Below are 12,977 nucleotides of genomic sequence, written 5' to 3'. Positions count from 1 at the left end.
ATCGATTCTTAATTTCTATTTTTAATTTCTATTCCAATAAGGTAAAAAAACAAAACAAAAAAAAAAACATTTCAAATATAGTTACAAAATGTATTCAATCAAGAAAAGTGAGGGAATTTTCTATTTGTCTTTTGTTGTTTGTTTAACATTATTATAGAGACGGCAGCAGGAATATCAGGCTGCTGTCACTTTAAGAGCTGCACAAATCTAATATACTGTTACACGTGTTATTTTTGTCAACTTTTTACGTTCACCTAACCGATTGTGTTTACGAGTATATTTTAAAATATTTTTGTGTGTTTGTCTGTTAAAGTGCAAAAAGATGTGGAAGAGAACTCAGTTTAGTATCACGCACTATACAGTTATGAGAGGCAGCTTCCTATGGGCACTCTTTGGATGAAAACAATGTGCGGGTCTTCTTGGGCTTGAATAGCATAACCCTCTGCTACTGTTTTTTTGGGGTTTTTTTTTACTTCATCGTAGAGGTATGAAACTTTGTAAAGGTTTTGGCACTTGCTGTGTGAACAAACACACACACAAAAAAAATCATGGACATGATTCAAAAAGGTTAAATGGTCCTGAAAAAATAGTCACACTTGTATTGTTCTCGGTCAAAAATAATTGCATTGGAAATGAATGGGAGACAAATTTCATCTATTGGTAACCTCTGATATAAATCTCATATTTATCAATCTCATATTTTGAACACAACTTGTTTAGAGTTTTAGAGCAAAAATTGTTTTGGAAAACATTTATTTCATATAAAAATTGAAAATGGTATTTTTGTGCATTTTTCATAAATGTACAATTTTATAACTTTTTCTCAAGTTTTTTCACTTTAGCAACAATCTGCGAAGTATATTCTTGAGAAGAGGCCAAACTGAGTCTGTGTTCCAAAGCCTTCAAGATTTATGACTGTTTAAGTTGGAAATTTCATTTTCAGGTCCATGCAAAAAAAGTGAATAAATGGATACTGCATAAATATATATTAGTACCATAAAATCCTCTAAAAATACATCAAACTAAAATATAGTACAGTCATTTCATTGAAATTAAAAAAAGGTAATTTTTAACCAACACGCAAACAGCACCAGAAGATTAAAGACATATTAAATGCACACAAAGGAATCGATAAGGGGAATCCTATTAATCCGAATATCCAATTCCTGACCTTAAGTATCTGATTCCAGAATTGGAATCGATTTTCGATTTCCAGCCCTACTTATCTGACAGTTGTTGCTGGTATTGCTCATAATTGTAATTCTTCATATATTGGACTATCATCCATGTTTTCCTGCAGTGCTCTGAACTACTGGACTCTCTGATCCAGAAGGGCTCCGGCAGAGATTCTGGAGAAGCGAGTACCCCATCCCTCAAACCCCAGGCCTGGACCCACAAAACAAAACTGCCGTCTCCCAGACCCACAACACTCAGCCTGGCGAGACTGGTCAGATCACTGTCTTCATCTCACTTGATCTGTCATACCGTCTCTATGAAATGCTATCCTGAAAAGAACAGCATTGTTAGTCACCAGCATTTCATGTGTTTTGGATGCTGGTGATCTTCATATTAGGCTTCATAATTAGCCTAATCAGTAAGATCTTGCCTTCACTCCTTAGAATTCACCAGTGATTAGTTTCACATAGCCTAGTCTTGTGTAGCCAGACCCTCTGCCATCACAGCTTTCATTAGCCAAAGAACCACCCAGAAACCTCCTGACTGACATGTAAAGCAACCAATCACAGTTAATTTTGTTCAGGGTCATGTTTATGGGTATGAAAATGTGAAGTCAATGTCCCTACAATAACAGTCGGGCGTGTAAAGCTCTTGGACATATTTTAGGCCCTGTTTACACCTAGTAAGATGTGTTTTGGTCGATCAGATCGAAAGTTGATGACGCTAAATACAGGTGTAAACGGAATCTAAAACAGTTTGAGCTTGTCCACTTTCGACCACTTCCAGAGGTAGTCAAAAATGCATTCGACCAGATTGTTGTCGTAGTGTAAACGCTCATGTGATCGAATGTGTTCGAACAGCCACTAAGGACCGCCTACTTTCCACCTACTGACCTAATGCATAAACATTATGGGAAGAGCGCTAGAGGCATTGTGGGATTTAAACTTTGTCAGCTGAAGACCTAAGTTGGTTTAAAGACGAAAAATGTACCAAGCACAATGTTCTCTCACAATTCCTGATTTCTAACACGCACTCACTGCATTCGGCTGTCCTTGTGGCTGTCAGAGCAGAAACGAAAACTACTGCTCTCTGTGTGTTTTCCGTCGTTTTTCCATTAGATCGAAAAAATCTGAATAAAAGTGGTTGAAAGTGGACAAAAGCGATGGATTAAAACACTCCCTTATCTACTTGTAATCTGATTGCCCAAAACGCGTCTCAATACCAGGTGTGAAAAGGGCCTTAACGAGTCTATTCCCTGAAATTCACACACTTCACATACTTTGGATAATCCAGCATTTAGTTTATCCTGATAAACGCTCATTGTCACAGTTGTAAATGCAACAGCTTTCTTCTTCCATGAGGGGGTTTGGCTTCATGACGATTCCAGGCGGACCGTTAAAGAATGCGACACACAAGTCTCCTGGAAATCCTGTAGAATTCAACCAACCGGATGATGACTTTGAAACTCCCGAAGTGTTTTCAATTTTGTGTGCCAGATGCATCAGACTTTCAGCCAACAGTCTGAGACTTCACATAACCAGACTATCAGCAAGTCCTGTTCAGCTCATTCAGACTGTCTGTCAGACATGTTTTGTTATGTGCTGTTTAAGTGCAGCTTTATATGAAGTTGTTGATATCACAGATTGTTAACCATCTTAGAAAATCAGGCTGGTCTTTTCAGTAGGACACTTACTTACAAAGGATAGTTCACTGAACAATTTAAATTCTTTCATTATTTATTCTCCCTCATCTCGTTCCAAACTTGTATTTCTTTCTTCTGAGCACAAAAGATATTTTTAACAATGTTGGTAAACAGACAGATTTGATGATCATTTGCTTCCATTGTATGGACAAGAAATAGAGTTATTATATATTAGATATTTCTCAAAATATCTTCTATTGTGTTCCACAGAAGAAAGAAAGTCATGCAGGTTTGAAACATCATGAGTTAATGACAACAATTTTTTAAATGATCACTTTAAGGGACTCATTAAAAAAGATATTTTCGTAAATGAATGCTTTTTGATCATGATGTGAACAGGAAAGCAGACAGATGAGCAGATTTGCACATAACAGCTCAGCTTGGAGGCCAAACAGCTCTAAAGCAGAAATCCCAGCAGGTGTGATGTCTTCCCAACATCCTGACTGTAATTATTAGAGATCATATACCAAATGGTCTCTATTTGCCATCTGAACAGTTTGTTGTAATTCACACAATCTCTCTCTCTCTCTCTCTCTCTCTCTCTAATATATATATAATATATAATACACACACACACACACACATACATGGATACTTTTTCTTTATATTGCTCCAGATAAAGCAACTCATTCTTTTCACGTCAGATTCTGAAAGCATGTCAGTGTCTATATTTGCCTCTGTCTAAAACATCCTCTGATTGCCTCTCAGACTAAACACTGGGCTATTTATGTGACTCATCATCGTGCATTCATTTTTTTTTCCGACTATTTATTTTTTGTCTTTTTTTTAGTCCAGTCAGCTGATTTCAGCACACCGGCTGGGCGGACAAAGTCTGCTGATCAGAGGAGAGCCACTGTGTCTCAGTCTGTCTTTTTCATGGAAGATGGCAACTTGGGTTAGTGGAAATGGATTTTCCATGTTTGTCTTGTCATTGCCAGAATCATGTACACATATGATCCACTCCATATCCATTTCTGGTTCATGTTGAGTCATATCATTGGTTGATTACCTTATCTAGGTATTGTCTTCAAGAAATATCCAAAACCCAAGAGTGTGCGCAAGTCTATCAATACCATTAAATTGGCAAAACATGAAGACATCTGTTCAACTAAACAGGTACCGTACTGTATAATCCATCCTGTTATTTTTCAAAATAAAAATGCCAATTTTTTTTCTTAAAGTTTTCAAGCTACATCCACCTAACTGGCACACTATTCACAACTAACAAAATATGGTCTAAAAATGTTCTTGTATGTTCTCTGAACATACAAAACATATTTTTTTATGTTTTAAAAGCATTTTTTTCTTGGTTATATGAAAGTTAAAGGAACATTACATTTTTATCATAATGCAAACATTATGGGAATGTTACTTTTGAATGTTCTTTGAACATTCTGTAACACTTAATGTTAGATGAACATCCAACTAAAACATTACAGAATTTTATTTTTTGTATAAATAATGTTTTTGCACTAAAGTTCTGAGAACATTACTAAAGACCAGATAACTACTGGAACAATGTTTCTTCATAACTTTGAGAGAACCTTGCCAGAATGTTAGCTAAAGTTCTGTGAACGTTCCCTGTTAGCTGGGTATTTTTTCTGACCTAGTGCGCTATATCTTTTCTGACTTCTGAACTGATCTGACCTAATTTTTCATGTAGCAGATGGTCAAATGTTTCATCTGTCTCTTTCTTTCTATATCACCTTAATAACCACCTAGAAACACCTTAGAAATCAATCTAAGTTCTTTAGCAACCTATTAGAAATGAGAAACCCCATAGCAAACACTCAGAACGCCTTAGCAAATGTGAAAACTCAAGACTACAATGGTGGCATTTCAGGGAGTTCAGAAACAATGTTACTTATATAGTTACTGAATAACTCCCACTAGAGGTACTTTATGTCTTGACCTTATTCATGCTCAAACTGCAACATTACACTCTAAAGAAAGATGAACGTCAAAAAGAATAACAGGTCCTCTTTGAATCCTAAAGGATTGTTTTAAATCAGTGTTTGTTTGTGTGTGTGTGTTCTTTAAGTGGCTGAAAAGGTTTGGTATAAAGAATCTGAAGTTGGATCTTCACAAACTGATATCTGGACCTGAATGCTGTCATCACAACAAACTGGTGCCGTCTGTCCAGAAGAGAGTGTCTGCTAAGTACTGCGACATATTCCCTAGTGTCCAAGTCAATGTAAGCACAGTTCTGTGTAACACCAGTGATACTGGAAATATTTATTTTCCAAGTTTAGTATATGGTATGTCTTGATGTTCATCATAGGGGGCAGTGAGACACCTGCATCTGACTCCTGGTGAGTTAAAGCACTACATCAATCAGACAGAGAAACTGATGCAGCGCTACAGCCGAAGACTGGAGTGGTTACTGACAGGTACAGTGGAGGTGTCTATCACAAGCCCTATCTGAAAATAGCTCTTTCTGGAGAGAAATGTGAAACATAATTTTGTGCTTGTTTCTATGTGAAAAGCTGTTTGAGATGGATTTGTCTATTTGTTAACTGTCATCCCCATATTTGAGCATAGATTTGAATGTCAATAGTTCCCTTTCTGTTGGTTGCTTTTGAATTTGTATCGAAATACCAACACTAGGCCTCGCTCTTGAGAGCCCTAGACACCTCTGACGCATTCAGAAAAGGCCAGTGAAATTGGAGAGTGAAATTTGCATGTGTGGCCACTCCCCGGACATCCCGGTATAAGAAGTCCTGTGTGCTTCACTCGTTAAGCCTTGAAGAAATTAAAAAGTTACGTTTTATCATGAGATCAGGTTGGTGGTACCATATCAGTATCTGTACTCAAAAATTTGAGCATGGCTCTGTTCCAAAACATAGAGATCTGCTTGCGCTCAAAAGCTGTTCCAGAAGGATGGGGATTGCAGTTAGCAGTAGACAGCATGGAAGCTCACTAGGTTTTGGAACAGATCTGTCGTTTTCTGCCATGTGGATCTTTCATTTGCGAGTAGGCAGCAGGCGTATGTTCGGATCAGTGCTGGAAAAGGATGTCTGTGTTCTGCTGGATGTGTCTGGATCAATGGCTCCCTGCCTCCCTGAACTCCAGAAGGGACTGACCTTACTGATCTGGGATCAGCTGCATGCCAACAGTGTGAGGTGAACTCTTTTTTTCCTCTAGAGGGAAATACAGAAAAATCGCTTTCACACTTGCCTGTCTTCCATTGATTAGCCGAATAGATGATGAATGGATGGATGATGATGGATGAATTGATCCTTCTCATAGACTGTGATGACATACTATATTGGCAAAAGTATTGGGACACCCCTCCAAATCATTGGATTCAGGTGTTCCAATCACTTCCATGGGCACAGGTGTATAAAATCAAGCACTAGGCATGCAGACTGCTTCTACAAACATTTGTGATAGAATGGGTCGTTCTCAGGAGCTCAGTGAATTCAAGCGAGGTACTGTGATAGGTTTCCACCTGTGCAAGTCCAGTTATGAAATTTCCTCACTACTAAATATTCCACGGTCAACTGTTAGTGGTATCATAACAAAGTGGAAGCAGCTGGGAACAACAGCAACTCAGCCACAAAGCCACATAAAATCACAGAGCGGGGTCAGCGCATGCTGAGGCGCACAGTGCACAGGAGTCGCCAACTTTCTGCAGAGTCAATAGCTACAGACCTCCAAACTTCATGTGGGCTTCAGATTAGCTCAAGAACAGTGTGTAGAGAGCTTCATGAAATGGGTTTCCATGGCCGAGCAGCTGCATCCAAGCCTTATATGACCAAGTGCAATACAAAGTGTTGGATACAGTGGTGTAAAGCACACCACCACTGGACTCTAGAGCAGTGGAGACGTGTTCTCTGGAGTGACGAATCACGCTTCTCTGTCTGGCAATCTGATGGACGAGTCTGGGTTTGGCGGTTGCCAGGAGAACGGTACTTGCCTGACTGCGTTGTGCCAAGAGTAAAGTTTGGTGGAGGGGGGGTTATGGTGTGGGGTTGTTTTTCAGGGGTTGGGCTTGGACCCTTAGTTCCAGTGAAAGGAACTCTTAATGCTTCAGAATACCAAGACATTTTGGACAATTTCATGTTCCCAACTTTGTGGGAACAGTTTGGGGATGGCCCCTTCCTGTTCCAACATGACTGCACAACAGAGCACAAAGCAAGGTCCATAAATACATTAATGAGTGAGTTTGGTGTGGAGGAACTTGACTGGCCTGCACAGAGTCCTGACCTCAACCTGATAGAACACATTTGGGATGAATAAGAGTGGAGACTTTGAGCCAGGCCTTCTCACCAACATCAGTGCCTGACCTCACCACGCTTCTTGAAGAATGGTCAAATATAAACACACTCATAAACCTTGTGGAAAGCCTTCCCAGAAGAGTTGAAGCTGTTATAGCTGCAAAGGATAGGCCAACTCCATATTAAACCCTACGGATTAAGAATGGGATGTTATTAAAGTTCATGTGCACGTAAAGGGAGGCGTCCCAAAACTTTTGCAATATAGTGTATTTCCACAGTTTTGGAGAAGACTAGAAATGTGAAAACGGTCCATAATGCACCTAAACATTTTCTTGCCTCCTGTCATGGTTAGTGACATGCTGAGTTTGTTGGCCTGTATCTTAGTGACTGGTGTGTGTGTGTGTGTGTGTCAGGTTTAATGTGTTGGCGTTCTCTGGAGGTGTGCGGATGTGGCAGCCGGCCCTGGTTGAGTCCACTGAAGATCTGTGTACAGAGGCAGTGCAGTGGTTGAGTCAGCTCAGCTCACACGGAGCTTCCTCCACACTGCGAGCACTGCAGGTACTCACCGCAACACTCACAACAACTGCCTTTACTATTATTACATTGCTTTCTGGAAAACATGATTGTGATTGGTCAATGGCACTATAGTGTGCTCTAAGAACATTTTCCAAACATTTTGTTTTGATTATGGAAATGTTAAAATTAGGGATGGGCATTTTTCAGAAATACTGTATTTGAATGTTTGGACACATAAAAAGCAAATATTCGATTATTTGTTTTATTTAAAATTTGGTTGATTGGATCACAAGTGGACAAGGGAGACACATTCCCATTTACACTTGATGTTTTAATCCATCACTATCTATCACTTCTGTCCTGATTTCTTCGAGGGGAGGGTATATGGCGTGCTTCCCATAATGTTACGCATTAGGTCAGTACACGGAGAGCAGGCGGTCTTTTGTGGTCTTTTTCGACCACATGAGCATCTACATTATGAAAGCAATCCGGTCGAATGCGTTTTCGTCTACCTCTGGAACTAGTCGAAAGTGGACAAGCTCAAAACATTTTAGACCCGTTTAAACCTGTATTTGCCGTTGTCCACTTGTGATCCAATCAACCAAAACATATCTTAATACCAGAAGTAAACAGGGCCTCAGTTGTTCTTGTGTGTGTAAGTTTGACTGTATGTAATGCTATTTTGCTCCAGACAGGCTGTGGCTTAGCAGATGAAGTTGGTCTGTATCTGATCTGTGATGGAGGATGTGACTCCAGCCACAGTCTAATACTGACAGAGACAGAGACACTGAGAAAAGAGAAGCGCTTCACCGTCCACACCGTCGCACTCAACTGCCATGACAGGTCAACTCTGATGCTGCCTTTTTATTGATTCTTGGTCAAGATTCGGGACATTTTTTTTTTGTCTGCTTCCATCACATAAAATGTTACTTTGGCAACAGATTTTGTTTTATGAATAAATATGTTTTTTATTAGAATGGAATAATGTCTGTGTATGTAGTAGTGCATCATAAAGACACCTAAAATCAGTAACATACTGTATGGTGAGTGATTATTTTTCCAGCCATTCTCACTGATGCTTCTAAGACTATCACAACATCCTTGCGATTTTAACAAGTCCTCGTGTATCAGCCAGCTAGATTCTATCTTAATATCATCTGACTACATTTTCAAAAATCCTATTTTGAGGGGTCTTTTACTCAACAACATTTTCTACTAAAAAACATTTAAACATTAAAAAAACTTTTTATGTGTTTTGGCCTTTCCATGACAACGACGTTTTAGGGGACTGAAAATGCAAACTTTTGAAAATGGGTTTCAAAGTGCATGTTTTTATAAACGATACCGTTATTGTCTCTGTATAAACTACAAATACGCAAATTTGTGAAAAAGGTGACGTCATGTGTATTACATGTTCAGTCTATAGGTGCGTAGTGTTTCTTTACAAAGTAACATCGCCACCTACTGGCCTGGCATGAATAATACAGCGATTTTAGTTGTTTTCAAAGTTGCTTGTAGTTAGTAGAATGTCTAAAGTGGACTATTTGTAACAGAGGCCAGCTAGTAGTCGCTGGGCGAGTAAACCTCCCTCCTCTGATCTCAAGAGCGACTGACACTAGAGGTTGCAACCTTTAGCCTCCTTGGTAGAGCGTCCAACTCCCAAGCTGGAGACCCAGGTTGGAGGTCTGCACAGAGCAGTGTGAGTAGGACCTGGGTAGAGGGGTTACATTGATGCAGTGACCTAGATGGGAGTGAGGTTTAGGGGGGTGAGTGTAACGGAGGCCAGCTAGTAGTCGCTGTGCGAGTAAACCTCACTCCTCTGATCTCAAGAGTTGCTCTAGTGACTTACGCTAGAGGTTACAGCATTTAGCCTCTTTGTTAGAGAGTCTGACTCCCATGCCAGAGACCCAAGTTCAAGGCCTGCGCAGAGCGGGGCAAGTAGGACCTGGGTAGAGGGGTTACATATTGAAATAAAGTGTGTTTCAGCAATGGAGCTTGGAATGTATATGTTATAGTGTATGTATTAAGGTGATTTGTAAAATCTGTTTATCATTTTAATCTTTTTGAACAGATCCGGCAGTGAGTTTCTGAAGTGTCTAGCCCATAAAACAGGAGGACGTTTCCATCAGGCTCCTGACGACACGGATACGGCTCTTATCAGAAAACTGCTGTCAGACCCCTGCAGTGCAGTATGTATATGCTGACTTTTAAGGGGAAGTACTCAACATTTCTTTAATATCAATATATCGCAGGGCTGTATTTGTATTTCTGCAGATTCGGTGTTATGAAATGATGTGTTGATTCTTTTATGTCCACAAACAAAGGACACAGTGCTTCCAAAATTTGAGGGGGATGATCTAAGGAAACTATCAGAGGAGATTGAGAAGCTGAGATTGTTCCAGAAACAAGCTAAAGCTTTCAGGTTTGTGACTGTGTTCATTCAGGCAACAGTGCTTCTGCTATGATACACATGCCAAGTGTTGATGTAATGGTTGATATTATTGTATACTTTTTAACATGGTGACTTTTGTTTTTGTAGGGAAACTATTTTGGGGTCAAGGAACCTGGAGGGAATGTAGACGCTGATCTCCACACCGATTCAAATCATGACAGCTTTATTTATTCACAATAAACCACTCGATGGAGTCAAAAGTGTGGTTTGAGTAAATACATTGTTTCACTCAACTATCTATAACATCTATAGATAATTGTGTGTTTCACTCATTCGAACATCTATAAATAATTTAATTAAGCCTAATGTAAAAATATTTGTTAAAGGTGCAATATGTACGATTTCTGTCTGCTAGAGGTCGCTAGAGGCCTATTCAAAACAAAGGCATAGCTTGATTATCCAAAGTTTGAGTGCAGAATCTTGGGACATGTGGTCTTCACCTCACAGCCGGTGGAAAAGTATCGGGATAGGACTCGGGAAGAAATCATGTTCATGGATGTGATTATTAACATTACTGTAGTATGAAGCAGAGCACGACCGAGTTGTTGTGGGAGCTGAACGAGGCCGCTGGAGACATTGCGCAGCACACGCCTCACGAGCAGCAGAAATTTTATTATGCCACAGTCGCAGGCACCGCTTCCGCTTTTCCAGGCAAGCATCCGGTGTCATTCACTTCCAGTTATTTTACCTGTACAAAAACAACCCATTTTGCTGCTTTGTATTGCAAACTGGTATCATAAACACTGGTTTGTAGCGCAAATAGTTTTAATGTTTACTGCACTTTGTTTTTCTTTTAGTTTCTTATAGCAGTTAATAAATTGGAAGTTTCGCACATTCACAGAAATTTATGGGGGAAAGAATACTTTAGTTTAGATTAAACTGGGCCCGGCAAGGTAGGCTGGTGGGGTGCTCTAGCGTAATCACACATCTCACTTTGCATTATAGTCATTACATGAATTCCAGTATCATACAGTTTGTGCCACGGTATTACCATCTGACAGTATTTTTCTGTGAGGGGAAATATTAGCATATTTCTTTGCTATTGTGCATTTGTGATGCCAAAGATCTGATACTCGATAGATAGATAGATAGATAGATAGATAGATAGATAGATAGATAGATAGATAGATAGATAGATAGATAGATAGATAGATAGATAGATAGATAGATAGATAGATAGATAGATAGATAGATAGATAGATAGATGTCCATGTTTACTACTTGTTGAGTAGTGCTTTTAATATTAGTTACTTTAATATATTTACTTAAGTTTTTAAGTTTTTTTTTTTCTGTTTTCTCTAAGCTAATTGTCAATTTCCATAAAGGTAATCTTTACTTTTTTTTTTTAAATATGGCAGATGAATACTTTATACAGCACTGTAAAATGCATCAATAATATGCTTTTGCAGGGTCATTCAATGTATTATAAGTCTGAAAAGTAGTTTTGTTGTCACATTTTATTATTTTGAAATTATTAGATGTAAAATGCATGAATGAGTTACTGAAATAAAGCGAATGGCATGCTAGTGCTCATTGGCTGTTGTATAGGTTCGCGCGCACTCGCTGTTTTACGGTAACGCGCTCAGGTGAAGTGCAGGTGATTGACAGACGCAGAACACCAGAGACTAGCGGGATGACGCGACGCGCGCGCAGCTGATGGACACAACACATATGACCAGTGACTGACAGGTAAAGCTTCGTTTTAAAGTTTACCAATCATCAAAAAAATGCAATGTGAAGGTGCGAGGAAAGAACAAGAGGGACATGCAAATTTAATGACATTCTGGGACATTCTGGATATTATATCAATTGCATTTCAGCCTAATAAATGCTTAATCTATTGCTATTTTCTACGTTTTTCTTCGATGCGGATAATGAAACGTGCATACTTGTGTATAAAGCACTTAAATCGATTATTTTATTAATGCTAATCGGTATTGGGAAAATGTGTAATAGGCTATAGTTTCCATTCTGGGTCACTTTATTTTACCAGTGTTTATGTTTCCATCTACTTACTGATCACAAAGTTAATTCTAATGAACTAAATGCACTTGTATTTCTTTCTTTCTTTCTTTCTTTCTTTCTTTCTTTCTTTCTTTCTTTCTTTCTTTCTTTCTTTCTTTCTTTCTTTCTTTCTTTCTTTCTTTCTTTCTTTCTTTCTTTCTTTTTTAATATATATCACTTTTTAATCAACAACAAAAAAAGTCCCTTTATCATGGCATAAACATGTAGGCTATATATGGTTTGATATACTGTGGAGCTACTAAATACTAAAGACTTTTAGCTGGAATCATGGAATGCAACAAGATCCTAACAAAAAATAATAATAAATAAAAAAAAGGAAAAAATCTCTATGAATCACATACAATCTCGCAGCTTGTCTTAGAATTTTGTTAGATATAGGCTTTTATCAGAATATTTGTCTTACTGGAAAGTTACAGTAAATTGCACATGAAACTGTAGATCCCTTTACTGTCCTACAGAGGTATTTATTTCTGTTAGACATGATTTGTGTTTTAAAGGATTTGTTTTTTCTTATGTTGAACCTGTGAAGCACTTGTCAAATTCCATTGGTTATTTATTCTAAGTTTTGTATAACCTCCTGCATCTTCCATTTTCTTTTCTTTTTTCTTTTTGCATTCAATATTGTTCAACATCAGCAAATATAAAAAATACTTTTGCTTATTGAATAAAATCAATAAATGTGTTGACAGTTTAAAGTGTAGACAAAATATTCATATTTTATATATTACACATTCATGAATTTCATTAAGCCATTCATTCAGAAAAAACATTTAAAATGATGGAAATTATCTAAAACGCCCATACAATTTCTTTACAGTTTGATCAAAAGATTTGATATATTTGGTGTTTTAACTGTGACACAAAAATATAAGCTATAAGACAACTA

At 38.3% G+C, this 12,977-nt stretch overlaps 1 protein-coding gene across 1 annotated transcript in view; it reads left to right on the top strand.

Annotated features, from left to right (window-relative positions):
- The window catches only part of vwa3a (von Willebrand factor A domain containing 3A), a 40,907-nt gene extending 30,714 nt beyond the window's left edge, over positions 1–10,193 (top strand). Inside the window, exons 21-32 of the mRNA XM_067365546.1 lie at positions 1,301–1,447; positions 3,218–3,296; positions 3,669–3,773; positions 3,897–3,994; positions 4,920–5,072; positions 5,160–5,268; positions 5,856–6,000; positions 7,512–7,656; positions 8,306–8,457; positions 9,686–9,807; positions 9,946–10,036; positions 10,154–10,193. Coding sequence (XP_067221647.1) covers positions 1,301–1,447; positions 3,218–3,296; positions 3,669–3,773; positions 3,897–3,994; positions 4,920–5,072; positions 5,160–5,268; positions 5,856–6,000; positions 7,512–7,656; positions 8,306–8,457; positions 9,686–9,807; positions 9,946–10,036; positions 10,154–10,193 — 1,386 coding nt within the window. The remainder of the gene's footprint in view (positions 1–1,300; positions 1,448–3,217; positions 3,297–3,668; positions 3,774–3,896; positions 3,995–4,919; positions 5,073–5,159; positions 5,269–5,855; positions 6,001–7,511; positions 7,657–8,305; positions 8,458–9,685; positions 9,808–9,945; positions 10,037–10,153) is intronic.
- Positions 10,194–12,977: the final 2,784 nt, after the last annotated feature.

This window comes from Chanodichthys erythropterus, chromosome 3 (assembly GCF_024489055.1).
Source record: "Chanodichthys erythropterus isolate Z2021 chromosome 3, ASM2448905v1, whole genome shotgun sequence".
In the NCBI taxonomy this organism is placed as follows: Eukaryota; Metazoa; Chordata; class Actinopteri; order Cypriniformes; family Xenocyprididae; genus Chanodichthys; species Chanodichthys erythropterus.
The sequence above is the reverse complement of the archived record's forward strand: the minus strand, read 5'-3'. Positions and strand labels throughout refer to the sequence as shown.